Here is a 23,020-nt window from a genome sequence, read left to right as displayed (position 1 = left end):
ATATAACCCGACATTTAAACGTTTTCTGTAAAACATTTTTGTTTGCTGAGCAGTAAATAAAAAAAAAATGTTTTTTAAGGTTATGAAAACGTTTTATACTCTTAATATACCGATCATATAACCCGACATTTAAACGTTTTCTGACAACCTTTTTATAACCTTTTGCGAATGATGTCGAAAACGTTTTGTGTTTGCTGGGTAGTTCACATTAGCTAGATAATTGAACATCCCCGACGCGACGTTCAACATGAACATGAAACTTTGACCCCACTAATTAGATACAGCATGCAGACTTTGACCCACCATATACCAGTAAATCGTGGAAGTACGCGTCTCCGTCAGCTCTGCGTCTCAGTCTCGATCTCATACTTCCAATATGGGGCAATTTTGGGGTGTCGGGGTTTTTCCTGCCTGAGCTGAGCAGACTCGCCCTTCATTTTGGTAAGATACGTTTTTACACAATTATTAATTTATATTATATAGGCCTATATTTCAAAAACGATATTGTATTATGGGTCTACGATATTTTCATTATTTCATGAAGTGATTTGTGCAGCGCATGAGCACCAGCGTTCAGTAATGGTTTGTAGTAGGGGAAGGTGGGGCATAACGGAACACTTAACTTTGAGGATGCTCTGTGACGTCACCATAAGTAATATGACTGTAAAAATTATATGTTCAGTTGAAGTTTGTATTTACCTTTAATATACCATTAACCAATATAACTTGAATCTTACAATTTTGTATAAAAATGAAGAAATATTTTCAAAAAAAAAAACTGTTTTGCCCCACTATCGGGGCAAAACGGAACCCCCCTATGGGACAAAACGGCACCCTGGGTGTAAACTTATATCAGTTGTGCCATCAGTAGGCCCTAGGCCTAGTTATATGTAGGCCTATATTCAGTTACAATATTAAGTGGGCCTACCATCTCTGTTGAGTGAGTGGTTAACTTCTTATAGGCCTAGTAGGCCTATAATATGTATGACCAACATTTGATCAGAAAGAAATATTCAGTAGGCCTACCATCTCTGTGGAGTAAGTGGTTAACTTTTAATCATTAATTCTATCTGTAGGTCTAGTTATATGTCTATGTTTCAGCGAAGTGTTTACCATGTTCGAGTAGGCCCTAGATAACGCCTACATTTCCTTGAGTGAAGACAAGTTATGTCCAATTGGGGCAAAACGGAACCCATCTGTGGGACAAAACGCCCGGGGCAAAACGAAACCCTGTTCCGTTATGCCCCACACCTAGGGTTCCGTTTTGCCCCATACCCGATTTTTTAGAAATAGATTGCATGCATAATACATCGTAGCATATAGGCCATGCACTTAATACAGCTCATGGCTAGTACCTTCGTGTTTACAATATATACACAATTATTTGGGAATCCGATATTAATGAAGTAAAATTTCAGCGCATTAAACATCTACATATCTTACACCAGACAGGTAGTCATTTTTTGACTCGATCTTGCTCGAATGTCAGTGGATTGTTTCAGATAAAATTTTTGTTGTAAATCCTCGTAGCCATACTTGTATTCCTCAATATAATTTGCATAGACGGCAGTATTGCGAAGGCCTATTTTTCCAGGTGGTTCCGTTTTGCCCCGGGGGTCCGTTATGCCCCACCTTCCCCTACAGATTTCACATTAAGGTATTGCTCATGAAAACTGGAAGTGATCTGCATAAACCGCACGGGCTAAATCGATTGGAGGGTGTCGGGATCGGGAGATGGTGTAAAATAAGTGTTTGATTATAACATGCCAATGGAAAATGAGCTTTCCATGAGTTTACATTATGGTGCATATGGTGCTCACAATTTAATGCATTTGCCCCGGCATTTGCCTAAAATGGCGGAGGCTGAATTTGAGCTTTGTGGGGACACAATTTCGGGTACATGTACCTGGTAGATTTCTCATTTAAAAGATCCATAGCATCATCCCCCCCACTTTTCTATAAAAGATTAATTATTTAGCAAAGATATCACGAAATTTGAATTTCGTTCTGATCTGGTATACCAGAACGAAATAACAACACATTGTCTATATGGAGCAGTGTAATACACATAATCATGCATATTAACGCAAAATCGGAATCAACTCACATTTTGGGAATAAGTTTTTTTCGTGAATATCTACTGAAAATGTCATAAAAAAGTATGCTAGGATCACGAAATACTCCTTTAAGACAGAAACATCACCAGTGCTAATTTAGGAGCTTTTAGGGTTAGGGCCAGGGTTAAGGGTTAGGTTTAGGGTCGTTTGTCTTAAGAGACATTTACCCAATTTTGGACTATATGCAACACTGCTCTGTTATCATCAAATTTTTTTGGGTTTCAGGTGATATTTCCTCACTTCGTCAGCACCCGGGGGCACTTAACACAAATGACCATACGGGTATGTTCCCCCGGAAAGACCACCTTTTTGGATTTCGCAGCTCCGAAAAAACCCAACATTTGACTAAAATAGAGCTCTGAAAGACCCCAGGAATTGCTCATTCCTCATATGTCTGGTGTTTTCAGGCGATTTTCAACCAGAAAGCCAAGAAGACCCTTGATTTTTACTGTTCGCAGCTCCAAAAGTCCCCATTTTATACAATGTTTTACTTGTTAGCTCCAAAAGACCCCATTTAGCTCCATTTTACCGGTACGCCCCCGGGGGGGGCACTCAAATTTTTTGTTGGTAGGGGTGTGCCACCGCCAGTTTCGAACTTGAGGTCTAAGGAACTGATCGGCCAGCCAAAAAGGAGGGTCTAGGGAACTGATCGGCCGGTCAAAAAGGGGGTCTTGGGAACTGATTGACCAGCCAAAAGGGGGGTCTTGGGAACTGATCGGCCGCCAAAATCTGAAAAATCTCGGAAACTAAACCCGCAGGCCAAACCAGGGTTCAATTTTGTTGCGTTTTTGCCACAGATTTTTGAAGGAATCGATTTCACTTTGAATTGTGCATTAAATTATTAATCAGGAAAACTATTAATGCAAAATAGGTCTGGTTTGGCCTATTACGATGGAAACCTCAACAAAGCAAAACAGCATTCAAGTCAAAATTACTAGACCCTGTAGACCTACAATCTATGCTATTAGTAACCTACTGATAATTATAGCAACATTACATAAAAGCCCACCATAAAAACAAACCCACAAGAATGATTTTTTTTAGTGCCGAAAAGAAAAACATTCTACATTGAACTGTCATGCTTATACATGAGATGATTGAGTGAAGTATGCAGAATTTGACAGCCATTCCACTCCCGATTTCACTAGACCAGTAGATCGTAAATTACCCCGGTAAATTACCTTTTAATTCATTGTTTATGGAGAGCTGCAAGGATGTGTACATAATTATTTAAGGTACTTTTCCTCATATTTGGCAATTTTATTCCCAAAAGAGATCTCAAAATCATTTATTTCTAGCTAAATGTTCACCAGCTGGAGGCGTCGCGGTCGGCATCCACTCGGCAATGCTGCAATGTTTAAAAACAGTCAACCAGTGTTGCCACTACTAAAGGAGCCCAAAATCCCACCCAAAGTTCACCTTATACCTTACAATGTGTTTCAATGGGGAAGAAATTAATGGAAAATTCCCTTTGAAGTTTTTGGGCTCGCAAAAGTAGCTTTTGGGTCTGCTTTTGGGCTTGAAATAGTAGGACAGAAAACACGCCTCTCAAGATGCCGATGAGAGCGGAAATCGATGATCTGAGGGTCTATGGAACGGCTAGAAAAATTTTGGGCTTCAGAGCGGGCAAACAATGAATTCAGAGGGTCTAAGGAACGGCCAGCGGCTCTGAAAAAGGGGTCGTCGCCGCGGCACATACCCGTATAGCTGGGAAATGCTCCCAAAGACCCACCACCTCAAAATTCCGGGGGAACACCCACCAAAAATATTTGATGTGCCCCCCCGGGCGTCAGTAATTGGCATTCGTCAGAGCTGAAATGCACTTGCAATGTACCTTTTTTTTTAATGGGAGGAGCTGAAGGGCTCGGATAGCGACGTTTTCACGTTGGCCTATTTTTGTGGAACTTGGGAGTACATCAGACATATCGAACTTTTTGAAATTCACGGTATAGGCCAATACACATTTTATGGCAATTTATTAAAAATTGATAACTTTGAAATTTAACAGTATACGCTAAGTAAATTGTATAAATCTAATGATATGTACTTTAAGTGTATGAATCTGCATGGGATGAAAAGCTGTCCATCATGTAAAAAAATTTAACCTTTCATATTGAAGATATACATTTTCCCCAAAACACCAAAATAATTTAGAACCTTTTTGGGGAAAAAAGTATATTTTCAATATGAAAGGTCGAATTCGGCTTTTCATATCAGCTACATACACTCTAAGTACATATTGTTACGAATTGGGTTTGGCATTCTGTACAAGTTTCTCACCCTCTGGTTCAGCACCATTTATTTTCAGGAATACTGCCCTCATTTTAAGTTGGAGGGAGATTTAAATTGGGTTGTCAAGAGAGGGCGACAAAATTTAGTTGGGATTTGAGAATCAATTTTTGGAATCAATATTTTGCACCTGTTTTTTCCCTTTGTGTGCTTGATGGGAGTTCTAATAGACAATTTGATTTTTCTCAGCAGTCTGAGTTTTGCCAGTCATGCATGCAGATCTAAAGGTAAAGAGTGGTGCATTATTACTTGAGTGATTTTTGGGTATATGGAGAAATGAATTATTTTTGATATGGGTGAAGCTTTGGCTGTTTAATGTTTGACACACAGGTTGTGTTAACACAGGGATCGATACAAAGGGATGGGCATCCTAGTATTACGTAACAAACCGGAAGATGTAGTTCAAGTCTATATTTGTGAATATTCTAGTTTAAGTCTAGACAATAGGCGGATTAGCGGCCATTTTGTCTTCGACATGATTTTATTCACGTGTCCTTATACTTTAGTACACAAATATATAAATTAACATGTTTACAATATTAAAATTATATTTTGAATAATCAATTATATTCTGTAGTAAATCGATCAAATGACGGTGATTGTTTAGGTATTATATGCTTGATAAAATTAAACTGTCTGACCAGCTAGTATTCTCCTCCGCCGTCAGTGTGATTCCAGACATTCCACGTACCATGTTGAGAAGGTGGAGGAGACTAAAAGCTGTATTAACGAACACGCATGCGTTAAAAATGATGTAGTTTAAGTCGACAATAGAGTGACGTAGTTTCCGGCATTGTTCCTATGCACTTTCACCCTCCTGGTTAACATGACTTGTGGCCTGGATTTTGTTTTTCTTGATGGACAAGATTTTTGGGCACTCTGAGGATAGTTTTGTGATGAGTTTGTTATTTTTCTTGAGCTGTCGTTGTTCTCGAGATTGCTGATGACGCCACAGCAGTTTCGAGCAATGGTTGTTCTTTGTTGCTGAGAGTAAGGAAATTGAATTCTCAGTTTTAAATCTTTCTAGAGCCGTCGTTGTTCTTGAGATAGCTGATAATTGGCAGCAGTTTCGAGCAATGGTTGTTCTTTGTTACTGAGAATAAGGAAATTGTATTCTCGGTTTTAAATTGTGTTTTTCTTTGAGCTGTTGTTGTTCTGGAGATTGCTGATGACGCCACAGCAGTTTCGAACAATAGCTGTTCATTGTATCTGGGAATGAGAAAATTGTATTCTCAGTTTTCAAATTGGTTTTCATTAATTTCTCTAGAGACTAAAATTACTCGGGGTGTTGAGTTGGCAAATTTGTGGGGCAAATTTAGGCTTGAAAACAAATTTTTGCCTGGCAAAATTAACTGGGCGTGGCAGGTCTAAGCTTGCAAAATTTATTTGCCTAGTAAAATCTGGGCGTGTCAAGTCTAAATAAATTTCATGTTTTTTGATTTCCATCAGTTAAATCTTCCCTATGCATTTCAAAATTTGTTTGTATTTTTGGGTTTTCATTCATGCACGCTTGACACATTGAAGGTTACAGCCGGGGGCGGTTGCCGTGTCCTTTGTGAATGTTGCGTTTACGCAGTCTCACAATTTATTTTTAGGTTAAAGCGCAACTTGCATTTTTTTTAGTTCACTGTGTATGCAAATTCCTCAAATCTGGCGCGCGGAAATTTCTTTCCGAGGCCGTGGTTTTGCACCTAATCTGACTAAGACTTGGGTTGTCAAACCGGGCTGGCTGGTTGGGATTTGGGTCCTGGGAGCGGGCTTAAAACCTTCAGTGTTTATTGTTGAGAGCATGTAAATGAAAACTAGAAATGCAATCGGTTTTGAAATTAGGTCGCAATTTATTATTTTGTTTTTATTGTCGCGTTTCATCAAAAATATATTTAAAAGGACAAGTATTTATTGAAATCTCATGTTTAGGCCTTGGTTAAATTTTTGGGGATGCTAAAATTTAGGGTATCAAAATTTCAGCCTGGGAGCTGAGTATAGCTTTCATTTATGACTACCCTACTTGAGATGTTTTCTAAATTTTTGTCTTGCTGGTTTTCGTGGAAATTTTTGTATGCACAGGTTCAGTAAAATTCGTCCCTAGCGGATTTTTTTTTTGACTCTATAAAAGGAGTCCATGCTTTTTATTGACCTGTTCATATTTTATGGTTTCCTTGAGAGCTGGCAATTTTCTGGACAGAATAACGAAAAGTACTCTATATTGGAAGTCATGAATGAAAGTCTTGGGTTTTTAGGGTGGTTTAAGTTCCGTGCAAGTTTGAGTCTGCGGTACATACTTGATCTGGCGATAACTGAGTCGTTTTTGGTCCGATGTTGCACTTCATTTTATTCTGGGTCCCATTTTGTTTTAATATTGTTAACTTCTCTGCTCGGAGTTAGACCACAGATTAGTTAGATAATATGGGTGGTGGCAGCGCTCGGGAGCTGTGGCAGGACTCCCACCGGTATTTAGTTAGGGCGTTAGTGTTTGTGATTTCATTTGGCTGTACGTTTAGTGAATTACGTTTTTTGGGGTAGCGTTAAGCCCCAGTTTTTAATGATTTCCAATTCTCTTGGGGCTGGAAACCTTCTCGAGGCCTGTAGCGGTAGTAACGCTACGCGGTATTTATTTTATTATTTAATGTTCGGGAAAGACGCCATTTTGGATTTTAGTTGGGGCCCAGGATAGGATTGGGGTGCACTTCATCGGATTTGGAGCGATTTACTTGGCCAGATTTGGTACTGATCTGCAGACACACAATTTTGCAGGGGACTTAGATATAAATTTAAAATGGGGGGTTTTATAAGTGTCTTATTCTTATGCTGGGGTTCGGAGGCAAATAAGTGATTCATAACACTTGCAATCTACGTAGCAATAATATAGGCCTACATTTATTCACAGGGCGCTGCCATCTTGGAACCGGTTGCCAGCCCGAACGACGTGAGTCAGTTGCCAAACGTAATAGCCTAAATCAGATATCACCACATCTTTCCCTTTGGGAAGATTGAACAATCTTGTTGCTGCAACCAATATTGATCAAGTTGTATTGGCAGCAATATGTCCATTCACTAGAGTTTTTGTTATTCTATGAGAGTCTTTTTTCTCTTTAATCAAGTTTCAGTGCCTTTTTATTTTTTTAACTTTCAAACAAAGAAATTAGATTTTAAACAAAGAGAGCTGGATGGATTATCCAAAACTCTGTGCTGGGTTACAGGGTGTTATTTTTCCCTATTGCTTGAACTCCAACACTGAAGGCACTTTCATTTGAACAATTATCAAGAGTTCCTCTTCTTTCTTACATGGAACGCTAGAACCGAGATCACATGTTGTATATATGAGGATTTGTTACTGTATTGCATGTAGGTTAACCTGGATGTTGATTCTTTGAATAAACACAAATTCCAAAACTTGCAACTTGTGAAAACATATTTACATAAATTCACTGAAAGTTTGTGAAAGTTCATAAAGTCAGTTCAGACACCACATGAGTCTGTTTAAGCAGGCAAATTGTTTTCACTAAATTTGACTCTGTGCAAAGTATAGGCATGTGAAACACATATTATTGTTGGTAGTCCTGCAAATATGCTGGTGGTTTCACCATCCTGCCAGATCTGGTTCTCACCTGTGGTGCTGCTGCTCTGGTGCTGTCTTGTTGACATGTAGCTGGTTGAACTGGTTGGTTCGCTGGTGCTGGTGCTGCTGCTGGTGCTTGACCTAGTGGTTCATCATCATCATCAATTGATCAACATGCTGGTAAGTCTTCTTCAAATGCTTTCTGTTTCTTTTCAGATTTCTGCCATTTGACAGCTTTACCACATACGATCGGTAAGGTAATCTTTTGACAATCATACCCTTAGTTGACCACTGCTTGTTTTGAAAGTCATAAATGAGAACGTGATCTCCTAACTGAAGTGGTTTGAGATCTTTAGCGTTTTGATTGTAGTAATCAGCTTGCTTCTGCTTGTTTTCATTGATCTTTCTTGAGACTCCTTTTGCCACTCTTGGCGATAGTAGCTTTTTAGTAGTTGGTAGGCGAGTCTTCGTTCTCCTACTCATTAGTTTCTGCACTGGACTAAATCCATCTTGGCCTGGTGTGTTTCTGAAGTCCAACATGGCTAGATACGGATCTTTATTATCTGCTTTTGCTTTCTTCAACAGTCTTTTTGCTGTCCTGACTGCGTTTTCTGACTTCCCATTGCCCTGGGGATATCCTGGAGATGACGTTGTATGCTGAAACTTCCATTTCCTGGCAAATTCTTGGAATTGTTCACTGGTAAATTGTGTGCCATTATCAGATATTACAGTATCAGGTATCCCTTGTCTTGAGAAGTGCATCTTGACTTTGGAAATTACTGTCTCTGATCTCATGTCAGGTAGATAATCTATCTCCCAGTAGTTGGAAAAATAGTCTATACTGTGATCAAATAGTTGCGATCATCAAGGTGGAAAATATCCATTCCGACTTTTGCCCATGGTCTGCCTGGGACATCATGTGGATGTAGTGTTTCCTCTGTTGCTGATCAGAGTAACATCACATTTTTCAACATAGTCTTTGATCTGTGCTGTCATCCCTGGCCAATACATGCTTTCGCGTGCTCTTGACAGGCATGCTTGTATGCCTTGATGGGAAGCATGAATATTCTCAACCATTCTCCTGCGTGCTGCTGGAGGTACTACAAGTCTTTCTCCCTTGTAGATTAGATCTTTTTGCACAGTTAGTTCTTCTCGGATGCCCCAGTAAGTCTTTAATTGCTGTGGAACATGTTGCTTGTCTTCTGGCCACCCACGAACTATCATGTTGTGTAACTGCTGCATGATTTGGTCTGCTATTGTCTCTCTTTGGATAACATCTATCAGACTCTCTTCAAGGTCTACCTCTTCAAGTAGATTAACTGCTTCCAATTCCAGTTCTTGCTGTATATTGGTATCATACTCTGGAAGGTATGCTCTGCTTAAGGTGTCTGCTAATACTAGTTTGCTTCCAGGTGTGTATTGAATTTCATAGTCATAGGTTCCCATCTTCAAAAACATACACTGTTGACGTTTAGGTGCTTTGTGAAGCAGTTTCTTCTGTATGATCTCGAGAGGTTTGTGGTCACTCTGGATCCATACCTTTCTGCCATAGGTGTAAGCATGAAATCTTTTCAATCCATACCATGCTGCTAGAAGCTCCTTTTCAATTTGAGCGTATCTTGTCTCAGTGTCAGTCAGAGCTCTGCTAGCATATGCTATTGGCTGGCCTTCTTGAAGCAAGGCTGCACCTAGACCTGTCTCCGAGGCGTCAACTTGCAAAGTTACGTCTTTCTTACTGTCAAAGTAGCGTAGAACTGGATGGGCTGTCACAGCTTTCTTGATCTGGTCTACAGCTTTGGTGTGGTGATCTGTCCACTCCCATAGTACATTCTTCACAGTGAGTTTTCTTAATGGCTCACAGAGATCACTCAGGTGTGGCAGGAACTTACTGAGATAGTTTACAAAACCCATGCAGTAGACGCTGTATTCCTTTAACATCAGTTGGTAGAGGCATCTCTCCAACTGCTCTAATCTTCTCAGGATCAGGTTTCAATCCATCTTTGGATATTATATGGCCAATGAATGGCACTTCTTCCATTCCAAGCTTGGCCTTATCTTTGTTGATCTTCAAGCCAACTTCTTGGCATCGCTTCATGAGTTCCCTGAGATTCTCATTGTGATTTTGTACTGCTTCTTCTTTTGTCTCTCCAACTCCAAATATCAACATATCATCTGCTATGGACTCTACTCCTTTCAGCCCTGCAAGTGCTTGCTGTTGGCGTCTTGTGTACTCTTCTGGTGCGCTTTTCAGCCCAAATGGCATGCGCAGCCAGCGATATCTGCCATAAGGAGTATTGAAACATGTTAACTTTGAACTAGCTTCATCGAGTTCAACATGCCAAAACCCATTTCTTGTGTCAAGTACGCTGAATACTTTTGCTTGGAGTTCAGGAAGAATTTCTTCTATTGTAGTCATATGATGATGGCTTCTCTTTATGGCCCGATTCAAGTCTTTCGGGTCTATGCAGATGCGCAATTTTCCTGATGGTTTCCTGACTGCTACCCTGGGGGGCACTCCAACTTTGGAGGGGACGCGTATGTAGGGCTGTTAAGACCCCCCCTTTTTCAGCATCGCTGTCACCCAAAGACCCCATATTTTTTTACGAACACATGCTCGCTCCGCGCTCTGTCACCCGAAGACCCCCTATTTTTCCATTTGATCTGTCACCCAAAGACCCTTACAAGTTCAATTTGAACAGCAACTTTCATTTATCACTGATTTTGTTACTTATTTTAAAAAAATAAAGAAATTTGAAGCCATTTAGAACTAGAAATTCGATTTTCGAGGTTTTTGTGGAGCTGTTTTGGTTCTCACCCAAAGATTCCATTTAAAAAAAAGGTCATGTTCTCACCCAATGACCCCATATTTTTTACATTTTGCTCTCACCGAATGCCAAAAATCATGCTCTCACCCATTGACCCCATATTTTTTACATGTTGCTCTCACCGAATGCCCCTTAGTGCGAAAGCACCAGCCCTACACCTATATCCATTTCAAATTGAAGTGCCCCCCCGGACTGCTACCATGCTTGAAACCCAATCTGTAGGCTCAGTCTTCAATGATTATCTTGCGCTGTACTATGTCATCACTGAAGATCTGTCTTGAGTTGTTCTTTGACTGCAACTGGTACCCGCCGTGCTGCATGGACTACTGGTGTGACTGTTCGGAGGCAAATAAGTGATTCATAACACTTGCAATCTACGTAGCAATAATATACATTTATTCACAGGGCGCTGCCATCTTGGAACCGGTTGCCAGCCCGAACGACGTGAGTCAGTTGCCAAACGTAATAGCCTAAATCAGATATCACCACAATAAGTTCATCATTTTTTTACATGAGATTTCAACTAAATATCTTGATCTAAAAATAGTGCAATTCATTTAATAAAATTTCGCTGCATAAAAAAAATGTTTTCAGTGCAGTATACAGACATTAATAAATTATCTGTTTTCCATTGAAATAAAATGTGCAATATTTTAAAATGAGATTTTGATGCTTGTAAAATGAAAGGAAAGCGCAGAAATATAAATTAAAATGATTTTTTTTATTTTTTCTTGTTTCATATTGATTTTTATTAGTTGTTAATTAGGCCACAAAATTCCCTCCCCTCTTCAATTTTTGAGGGACCTGTCCATTTAATTTCATTCATTCCCTTTTTGTCGGCCACGCTACCCACGGCCAGGGAATTGTCTGACTTCGTCGCAAGTCCGACTTTTAATCAATTTTCCCAAACCCCTGGTCTGTGACAATATCATTATAAAGGTTACTTCGAGGAGCGCAGTGTTGTAAGTCTCGAGACCAGGTCTCGGTCTCGAGATCATCTCACCTCGAGACCTGGTGTTGCCGGTCTCGGTCTCGGATGTCAAGGTCTCGGTCTCGGACCTCAAAGTCTCGGTTCTCGAACGTTTTTTAGTTCGAGACCTGAAGAAAAAGATATGATTTTCTGTTGTTGTTCATTACTTATTCCTTACCCTAAATTTCAATGAATGTTGAAGAAATTGTTAAGAATAAAAATATAGAAATCATTTTTATGATACTGATATGTATGAGTGGAGGATTTTTAAATTATTGTTTAAAACATAAATGGAGTTATAAATGGATCATAAGTGAGCATGTTCGGAAGTGAGCTTCCAACTGAAATTTTCAGTTCATGGTTAAACATAGGTGGGCAGGTGACTGAAGCGGGGGCACGTTCCCACTAAACTTTTGCGAGGGGAACATCCTCCAAAAAAGTATTATAGAAGAACAAATAAAGCAATAGTTGCCCTGTGCAGTGCATGTGCATCTTCTTTTCAGCACGAAAAACACTGTGTTTTGGACCCATTTTGGTAAAATCGCTCAATTTTGCGCGCTTCGCGCACTGGCCCATCGTGTGAAAAAGCTTGAAAAATACACTTTCATTTGTGTTCAAAAAGTCCAAAATTGCTTCGCGTGCGAAAAACGTCCTAGTAAAATCGGAACAAATATCCCGTCCCAACTCCCTCCTCTCAATTCTAATGCTTCCGCCGCCATATGGACATGATGGACGTGCCACAAACATGGGTAGCATTTTTAGCTTTTTGGTATATCAATGACCCCCTTTTCTAGGTCAAATTTGGTATATGGATGGATCCAAAAAAATTTGGGAAAATAGCCCAATTTTGCCTCCACTATATAGCCAACATTTTTTTAATTTTCCCAAAATTTGGAGGAAAAATTAAGACAAATTGTGTTAAATTTGGGTCAAAATTTCTTGAAAAAATGGTACATAGATGGGTCCCCTTTCAAACTCTCAGCGGCACACCCCTACCCAAACCAAACTTGAGTATCACCCGGGATTAAACCAAGGTCTCGTCCTCGGTCGTGGTCTCGGAACTTGAGAGGTCTCGGTCTCGGAAGGAGTGGTCTTAGTCTCGGAAGGTTTGGTCTCGGTCTCGATCTCGGACGGGCAGGTTGGTCTCGGTCATAGAGGTCTTGACTACAACACTGGTCCTTTTATTTGCTTACTTGGAACATGCTTCTCGAGCAAAGTGGAGATAGCATTTGGAGATAGCTCAGTGGCGTAGATTTCTTTTTGACATGGGGGGGGGGGATGAGGTTGGAAAAAAAAATCTTGAAGTATAGTGAATCTAGCCCCTTTTGGCGACAAAATAAGTTTATGGTACCGGTACAAATTCAAAACTGGTGAAATATGGTACAAAGGCGGAATAAATTCGCGCGAAGCGCACAAAAATTTGCACCTTAAGGCCTATGATGTTAATTTTGTCAGAAACCCCCATACAGGCGTCAACCTGGGGATGATTGTATGTAGCACCCCCCCTGGCAAAATATTGGATCTACGCCTATGAGATAGCTCCATGAGCGCCAATGCGTTGTACCATCGTTGCACAACATTAATGGATCAATAAGCCTAATTTGGTGGTGTTCGCCCCTAATCTGCTATCGATTTTCGCGCAATACTCTCGTCGAATGTCATGTCATAGCGAAGCATGGGCACCTGAGACGATAATCATGATAATGTAAGGCATAATGTAAAATGTTGTTTTTATTGTTATTGCTGGATACGATATTTTACATATTTAATATAAAATTGTATTATCATATCATCGATGCTGTACAACTTAAGTTGGTAAGTGAAAAATAATAAAATAGACCAAATCGGACGCGTCTTAGACTTTGTGCTTCCCTCACCTGCTTCCCTCGGCGGAGGGGTCTCACTTTTAAAATTTAAGCTTTAGGCATGTTATAGGCCTACAAGTTACACTTACAGTTCAGTTCAGTTGCAAGTTTTATTTTATAGGGTGCCTTTTAATATTAGCCTACTTTGTGTATTATAAAGTTCTTAATAAAGTTTTCAACTCGATCACGATTCAGCGCCTTTTATTAATTTCAAATCTCAAAACACGGCAGCTGCAGCTGCACTTCAGCGGCATGCGCATGCTAGGCTCACGATGCATGATAATTTGGTTTGAGTTTAGGCCTAGTTTGCGCTATGTAGGATGTTTCATTACCTTGGTAACACGTCAAAATAGGACAATTAGGCATACCCATTCAGTTCTATTGAGTCCATTTAACCCTGACACCTGATTTTGTGATACCTGGATAGGAAATAACCCTAGATACCAGTAGTTAAAATTATTCTTTTTCTGATTTCTTGCAACAGGACAAATAATTAGGGGTTCATTCATAGGATTGAGGGCATGATCGCTGTTTATGCCCGAGGCGTGAGCCGAGGGCATGAGGGCATGATCGCTGTTTATGCCCGAGGCGTGAGCTGAGGGCATAAACAGCGATCATGCCCTCAATCCTATGAATGAACCCCGTTCATACATACCCAACATTCTTAGCAATTCAATACAGATGAAAATAATAAGGGTTTACAAGTTTAAATAACATTTCCATACCGTTTTCCTTCATAAATTGGAAGAAAATGAGTAGGCCTACTTGCAGGAGCAGCTCGGCTCATGAGGTCAATGGCCGGGAGTCAACGCGTGATACGCGTCATCTTTTGCGCCCGCGTGAGATGGGCGCGGTGACATGCGCGTATACGCAACACTAGCAAATCGTGGATCGTGTTAATTGGGTTCCAACGCTGCGTGACGCAGCTTGTTTATGCCCTGCGTACTGGTCATAAACGGTATTTATGACCAGCAAAAAGAGCGCAAATCCAATCAGAAACGTCGTTATATCGTGAGTATGTATGAATTCGCGTTCATACATACATGCTATGTAACGGCGCGCGTGATTGGTCGAGAGCCGGGCATAAACAGCGTTTATGCCCGGTGGCCCGGATGTGCGATCACGGGGTAGGGAAAACGAAGGAAATTTACGGTTTTTAATGATGTTACTTGGCATTCATACATACTCACGATATAACGACGTTTCTGATTGGATTTGCGCCCTTTTTGCTGGTCATAAATACCGTTTATGACCAGTACGCAGGGCATAAACAAGCTGCGTCACGCAGCGTTGGAACCCAATTAACACGATCCACGATTTGCTAGTGTTGCGTACACGCGCATGTCACCGCGCCCATCTCACGCGGAGCGCAAAAGATGACACGTATCACGCGTTGACTCCCGGCCGTTGACCTCATGAGCCGAGCTGCTTCCTGCAAGTAGGCCTACTCATTTTCTTCCAATTTATGAAGGAAAACGGTATGGAAATGTTATTAAAACTTGTAAACCCTTATTATTTTCATCTGTATTGAATTACTAAGACTGTTGGTATGTATGAACGGGGTTCATTCATAGGATTTCAGGCATGATCGCTGTTTATGCCCTCGGCTCACGCCTCGGGCATAAACAGCGATCATGCCCTCAATCCTATGAATGAACCCCTAATTTTTGTTATTATTTTGATGAAATAAGAAGCACAAAATGTTCTGGTATGTATGAACGGGGTTCATTCATATATTTTCATGACTAAACGGTTGTTTATGCCCTCGGGCCGCAAGCGGCCCCTCGGGCATAAACAACCGTTTAGTCATGAAAATATATGAATGAACCCCTAAATAATTTTCATCATCGTAGATTTTTGAATCCTTATTGCTAGCGGATCACGATGGTGCGGGTTTTGACTTTTGAACAGTTTTGAGTAATTTTGAACTTGACCTTCTGTGCAAAGTTCAATGACCCTTTCCCACTAAATGGGGGGTACTGTTGAAATGCCTCCATAGCCTAGATAAATCATCACTACAAATACTAAACGCTGCCAAATTATGACAACTTTAACATGCTTTTCACGATTGTAGTGCATGTGAACTGAATCAATTGCACTAGGCTATATCCCGGGCTATATTCCTATTCAGGTTTTAAAGCAAATGATGTATAACTTAATGCTCTGCATGCTAGCCATGCGCTTCAATGGAAAAAGTTCGCAAGTTTTGAAATATTTTCTCAAAATATCAAGAGCTATCTTAAGAACTACTGAATCAATACTAGGGCCGACTTGTTTGTACTCATTTTAATGCATTTTTCATGCTGATTCCAAATATGGTCATGAAAATTTACATTTATGAAATTTTTGAATTTTTTTAAAAACTTGTCGTCTGCAGTCGACACCCGCGTGAAGAGAGTTAATTACACAGCCGTGACGGTAGTCACGGCTGTGTCTTTTTTCTTACAGGTTCTTTCTTCTTTCTTTCTTTCTTCTTTCTGCCGACCACTACATTTGCTCTAGCACTTACATACTTGTACCGATTTTGACCTAACTTGGTCACAACCATCATTGACCATGCCCCTACATGTCATATGAAACTTGTGGGGTCAAAGGTCAAGCAGGGGTCATAGGGGTCAAAAATAAAAAATTATTCAGTGTCTATGGGGTCCTCACAGATTTGGGGTCAACGTTCATTAAGGGGTCACTTCCGGTATAAAACGAAAAACCTTCAAAAATTTTTATTTGCTAAGAAAAACATAGGACAGTAACGGTATGTTCACAAATAATTTGTAGTTACTCTGTGCATATGTGGTATTTTTTTTATTTGGGGTCAAATGTCATTAAGGGGCTACTTCCGGTATAAAACGAAATTCCTTTAAAATGCTTCTTCTCCCACAAATTACGTATGACAGTGACGCCACTTGCACACATGCATTGTTATTACCCAGTGTCTATGGGGTCCTCACAAATTTGGAATCAAAGGTCATGAAGGGGTCACTTCCGGTATAAAACGAAAAACCTTCAAATTTTTTTTATTTGCTAAGAAAAACATTGGAGGGTGATGGTATATTCACACGTGAATTGTGTTTACCTATTGTACATGTGGTATTTTTTCATTTGAGGTCAAAGGTCATTAAGGCGTCACTTCCGGTTTGAGACGAAAAACCTTCAAAATGCCCCTTTCTGCCACAAATAACATAGCAAAGTGGTGCCACTTGGACCCATACATTGACATTAGCCAATGTCTATGGGCGTTTTATATATTTTGAGGTCAAAGGTCAATAAGGCGTCAAAACACGGCTGTGTTCGTGGTCTTAGACCACAGCTAAGTCTAGTTAACCTGTTTAAATTGATAATTATAATGAAAAACTAAATAAATACTACATTATGAACCGTGTGACGGGAAGCTGTGTGGAGTCCAGTTAACTGTAATAACCTGAGGATTTGATCATATCAATTTCTAAGCGCTGTTTTTGAGCAAAGTCATTATTCATTGAATTTACAACCGTATGACAAAACAAGCGAAAATAGTAACTTCTTGCACAAGATTTGCAATTTAAAGAGAATTGGCCATTGCGCATTGCAATCTACTATAGGGACAATGTAAGTGTGCTTTCATCTTAATGACATAAGATTTGCAAAATATTGTAAGGATCAACCGGGGCTTTGACTTTTAAAACCTACATCATGGAAACTATGCACAAATGCATTTATAAGAGTATCGTTTGTACCCAAACCTTTCGATGTGTTAATGGTACCTTTCAACTTTGGTATACCTGAAAGAATTCACTAATTATAGCTGATAACTAATTTCGCTTTATAATTTGTCTTGTCATTTATAGAAACTACCGGGTAAGCTCGGGTAGGACGAGATGCAGCCGTGGTAATATACATTTCCGAACTCTCAGAGAAACCAGCCTTGTCCGTAAGTTTTTCACATTTCCAATACCAAGACATCTGCTGTTTATAAGTGATACATTATGTTTTTCATCCCATTCGACATTGATTGACTTGCAATATCTTTGATTCATCGGCATATTGTGACCATGTAAATTGGAGAAAGCTACATGCTATACTGAATGGGAAAACGCGTATACCCATTTTTGGGCCCAATTGTGATAGCATGCTTCGGATATGAAAATGCCACATATCAAAATATTAAGACATTCTATGAATGAATTATATGAGGCTTGGGCTCCCTAAAACCATACATCATATTTTTTAATATTAAATGATAAATAACTTTGAGCAGTGTTGAAGGACAGCGGATTGAAAAGGTCAGGTAGATCAAATCGCAGGTTTACACTACGCGTCACTGATGTTTAAAAATTGGTTCGAAACTAATTACCCCTTGCTTTTCTATTTGCACGGCAGGATAACACAATGGCTTCAAGTGTTCCAGACGTAACGGTCCTCGAGGAATTGAGCGACAATTTTCTGCAGTGCCCTATACATCTTGACCGCTATGAAAAGCCGAAAATGCTCCCTTGTCTTCATTCAGTGTGCCTTTCGTGCTTAAAACTCTGGCAGAAACAAGCGGGTGCAACAGATCAGGTAACGTGTCCTCAATGTCGTAAGGTATGCCCAGTTCCATCAGATGGTATACAAGGTCTTCCAGATAACTTTCTCATCAACAGTTTGTTGGATTACGTCGATCAGCAAGCGAGTGATGGTGAGAATAGGATGTGCGATATTTGCGATACGAATTCCCCAAGTTCCGAAGTTATGAGGTGCGTTGATTGCTCCATGTTTTTGTGCAACGCATGTACGGCATCGCATAAGAAGATTCCTTTAACTGCTGATCATCAACTCATCTCTATGGCAGAATTCACAGGTATGAGCGTCGCTGAGAAGTTGAACTTAACTTCTCCTATGTGCCCCAAGCATCCAACCTCTCGTTTGGAGTTCTTCTGCACTAAATGCAAAATGCCCATTTGTACACAGTGCACCGTGGTCGCTCATAAAGCGCCTGTTCACAAGATTCAGGAGCTGACAGAAGCATTTACCAAGCTGAAGAAACAACTGGAGAATGAGTTAAAAGGTGCCCATAAGAAACATGCCAAGATTCAACAAGCAATTGCAGACACCACAGCAAATATGAGCGAGCTGGAAAGCCAGCGTGATTTGGCCTACGAAACAGCTCAGCAACAGGCGGAGAGGATTATAGATCTTGTATCACAGTACCAGGCTGAAATCGAAGAGCAAATCGAGCAAGAATTTGCTGACCAAAAGGCTACTATGGATAAGCGTTTGGAAGATCTTCTTCAGATTGATGAGGACTTCAAGCACACCGAGGAGTTTGGTGATCGAGTCATGCAGTTTGGAAATCAAGTTACCCTCACGTCTGTCGGGCCTGACATAATGCGCAAAATCAACGATATGAAGTCTGCCTGTCAAGAGATGGGTAAAGGCAAAGTCAAAGCTGAGCTTATCTTCAAAACCAACGATGACTTCGTCGATGCTCAACTCTGTTGTGATAGTATCGGCTACGTGGAACAGCCAGGTGAATCTTCAACTGAGAAGGAAGATAGCCAATCAATCCCGTCTACGCCAACGTCAACGGAACTAGATGTAGCCTTTTTGCCTAGCGGAACTCCATCAGCTGAACACACAGTCATAAAACGCACGTACAAGGGACGCACTTATCCTGGAAAGACATTGAATCTCCTGCTTTTGGTTCGTGATTGCCTTGGAAACCCTGCCGAGATTGAAGATACCAGCGTGTTTCATTGTCAAGTGAAAATGTCAAAAATGGACGAGGAGACAAAAGCGGCACTCGACCTGTTTGGTCAGTTAGCTGGGAACATATCAGTTGGGAAAAACCCGGATGGTGACGTCATGTTAAGCTTTATACCCAGCGTCCCGGGCGTCTTCACCCTTCTCGTTACAATGAGTGGAAAACCTGTGAGGTCGTATCCGTACAGTGTACAGGTGTTTCCTCATAGGATAAACGAAGAGCCAATACCAAGTCTTCTTGGCGACTTTGGTGAGATGCACATTGAAGAAGACGACAACAACAGTGAGACAGGATCAGAGAAAGGTGGTACTGGTAGACGCGGTCGTGGTAGGGGTGGATACAGGGGTAGTTATAGAGGTGGTGGTGGGAGAGGCGGTGGAAGGGGTAGCAAAAGAGGAGGCGGTGCGGGTAGCGGAAGGGGTGGTAGTGTGGGTAGTGGCGGCGTCGGAAGTGGTCATGATGGTAGAGGAAGGGGTGGTAGCACGTGTGGTGGACGTGGCGGCGTCGGAAGTGGTCATGATGGTAGAGGAAGGGGTGGTAGCGCGGGTGGTGGACGTGGCGGCGTCGGAAGTGGTCATGATGGTAGAGGAAGGGTGGTAGCGCGGGTGGTGGACGTGGCGGCGTCGGAAGTGGTCAGGATGGTAGAGGAGGAGGAAGGGGCAAAAACAGAGATCGGAGAGGAAAGGGAAATGAACGTAAGTGATGATTTGCTTGAAATGTTGCTTTAATTAACGCTGATTAAACATAATGTTAATAGGCAAAACAGATGATCCGAATGTCACTACGTAACAAGTACAAAGGCTGTAAAGTCACTCTTGCTGTATTATTTCTGTAAGTATTATAATTATGTATATACTTTAGGCTTCCGTTATGAACATTATAAACTGTTCAAAATAGCCTCATAATTTTGTCGAAATATAGAACCTATTTTCTCCAGGATCTGTGGTCTAAGATTATAGAAACCGATAATATCTGTGACGCACACTTATTACACCCAGCCAACTGTACCGATATGTAGTAGTGTGAATGTGATGTTGTACATGTATACATGTGGTAGCCTGTACTGTACAAAAAAGTGTACATTCATTTTACCGATTCATGTTATCGAGTATGTTAAAATTTGAGATAAATCGGTGTTTGTAAATAATGTTTATAGCCGCAACCAGTCGAGGAGGGAGGAAAGGTACGGTGCCAATTCGAGAAAAAAAATCCATTTTTCAGTAACAAAAATTTCTTGTTCTCTCCAGGATCTGTGGTCTAAGATATACCGGTAGTTATAGAAACTGAGTGTATCAGTGAGACGCGTGGTTCTGGGGAGTGATGTGCAGTTATATAGGTCTACCTTGTACCTGTAAACAGTACATGTTGTACTTGTTAATGTATATATAATAGACGTAGTTGAGGCATTCATTTAACCGATCAGTACTGTATAGGACAAAATAACGTATCAATTGTATTGAATTTGAAACCGGTAGATATTTTGTTCTTAATACGGCGGATGAATCAAATGATCGTTAAGAATTGAAGGATGTCAGTTATTATAGCTCCTTTTTGCTTTTACGGCTACCATCGCGGTGTCCACAGATTAGATTGTAAAAATGATACCAGTTATGTAAATGTACGGAAACAGATAATTGTTTAAATATACTGTCGCCTTAAGACTTCTCCGTAGTCCACTTGCGCATACTCTGGCTGTTTCATTTATGCAGCATAAAACTCTGATTTGTATTAATTTATGTACAATTGATAGATTTCCACATCAGATCTTGCCAGTCATCGTACTCCGTCTGTTTGTTAGCTTCCCAAGTATTTTAATATTAACAAAATCAGAGTTGTTCAGTAAGTGAGCCTTTATGCCAAGATATGTTGCATTCAATAACGTATAATTTACTTTTACTGTCACTAATTATAATAAACTTTTTTGTGACCATTTATTGAATACTTAAATTGTGATAAACATCTGTATAATTTCGAGTTCAACTGAATGTGTTCAGCATGATTAATTTTTATAGTCATCAAGAATCGACTATGGCATGTATATATACTGCTATTATAGCCACTGTGAAAAACTGTTTTTGGTAAAATTTGTTGCCAAAATATTACTCCCAATATTTGTGAAATTTTAAGAAGATATTGATGGGAAAGCAAAGTATCCTAGATTAGATACATATGTCCCTTTTACTATTGCGTCCAAAACCTGATAATGTCTTGCGAGCACCAACCGGCAACCTGCTGCAAGTTTGTTCTCCAATGATTCGTTTGTTTTTGAGCGGATGGGAAGGGCAAGGTAAAAGAGACATAATGCACGGCTTACCAAGTGAACCACGCAATAATTTGTTTGTTAAAATATAACCAACAAGTTTAAACTTTTTAACCCACGTCATCAGAAGTTTGAATTTGATGGTTACAAAATGTTTACAATCAATTGTGTGGTAATTCGTGTACATTTATAACATGTGTTCTAACAGCATGAACAGTGTAATTTTAGTAGACCTACTTTACTCAAATTTACTAAAAAATGATCCAACTATATACTAAACGTCCGAGTTTACAACCGAGTTTGATATAAAATTGATCGATTGAGCTCCATATTTATTGGTCGAGCTATGAGTTTTAAAAATATTGGACGAGACGCAGTCGAGTCCAATATTTTAAAACTCATAGCGAGACCAATAAATATTGGGCGTAAAGCATCCAATATTATGTGTTGGATCCAATATTTTCACACACTTGGATTCATCAAAACATAATATTGTCGCAACATTGATCCGGTTCTCTCCAGGATCTGTGGTCTAAGTATTACTTCCATGGTCTAAGATATACCGAGTTTACATGTGAGACACATTTTTGTGGGAGTGTATATAGTGCAGTTATATCTCCTATCATCTGTAGTTATTGTAATTATACGGTTGTAGAAATATTTTGTCAACACTTAATAACATATTACGTTTGAATGTTTTGGAATTAGCTTTCAACAATATGTTTCTGAATGTTATGAAAACTTTTTAAAACCATTTATATACCCTTTGTATAACCCAACCAGGGGTAGCGTTAACCCCTGATCGGGGGTGAATGACCCCCTAAATTTAACAAATATTAATTTTTCACCCTCCATATATTGGGAATGTGCAAGCTCGGGGGTGAACTCTGACCCTCTACTTTTGGACCTTACTCCTACCCCTGACTACACTGCAAAATATTTTTCACCCCCGAGATTTAATTTTCACCCCATGTATTTGGATTTTCTGCAAGCTCGAGAGTGAAAAACACGGGAAAACAACCTCTGACTTTCGGGCCTTAATGCTACCCCTGAACCCAACATTTAAAATTTTTCTGTAAACCTTTTTTTACATTGCAAATAAAAATGCTCAGGTTTCTGTAACACTTTTTAAATACATAAACGTGTTTATTAACAACTGAGTAATTATTACAAACACAAAATAAAACCTAACACTTCCATTCCCTTTTCAAATAATTGCACTCTATAAAGTGTATACTTAAACACACCAAAGTGTTATAAACGGTTATAAACACTAACGATATCAACACTTCCTTAATCGTTAGTGTTTATAAACGTTTATAACACTTTGGCCGTTTAAGTATAAACTTTAGAGTGCGATTATTTGACAAGGGAATGAAAGTGTTAGGTTTTATTTTGTATGTGTAGGCCTAATAT

General features: G+C 40.0%; 1 protein-coding gene across 1 annotated transcript; it reads left to right on the top strand.

The window, feature by feature from the left end:
- Positions 1–317: 317 nt before the first annotated feature.
- On the top strand, positions 318–21,923 carry LOC140155706 (E3 ubiquitin-protein ligase TRIM45-like). The gene is made up of 3 exons (XM_072178640.1): positions 318–441; positions 17,450–17,532; positions 17,982–21,923. The coding sequence occupies exon 3, from the start codon at positions 17,991–17,993 to the stop codon at positions 20,070–20,072; it is 2,082 nt and encodes a 693-aa protein (XP_072034741.1). The 5' UTR covers positions 318–441; positions 17,450–17,532; positions 17,982–17,990; the 3' UTR covers positions 20,073–21,923.
- Positions 21,924–23,020: the final 1,097 nt, after the last annotated feature.

Source organism: Amphiura filiformis, chromosome 6 (genome assembly GCF_039555335.1).
Source record: "Amphiura filiformis chromosome 6, Afil_fr2py, whole genome shotgun sequence".
NCBI lineage: Eukaryota > Metazoa > Echinodermata > Ophiuroidea > Amphilepidida > Amphiuridae > Amphiura > Amphiura filiformis.
This window is presented reverse-complemented; position numbering and strand designations above follow the sequence as displayed.

What these genes read in the sequence shown, in the direction of transcription:
- LOC140155706 (XM_072178640.1), top strand. Translation starts at nt 17,991, where the DNA reads ATGGCTTCAAGTGTTCCAGACGTAACGGTCCTCGAGGAATTGAGCGAC.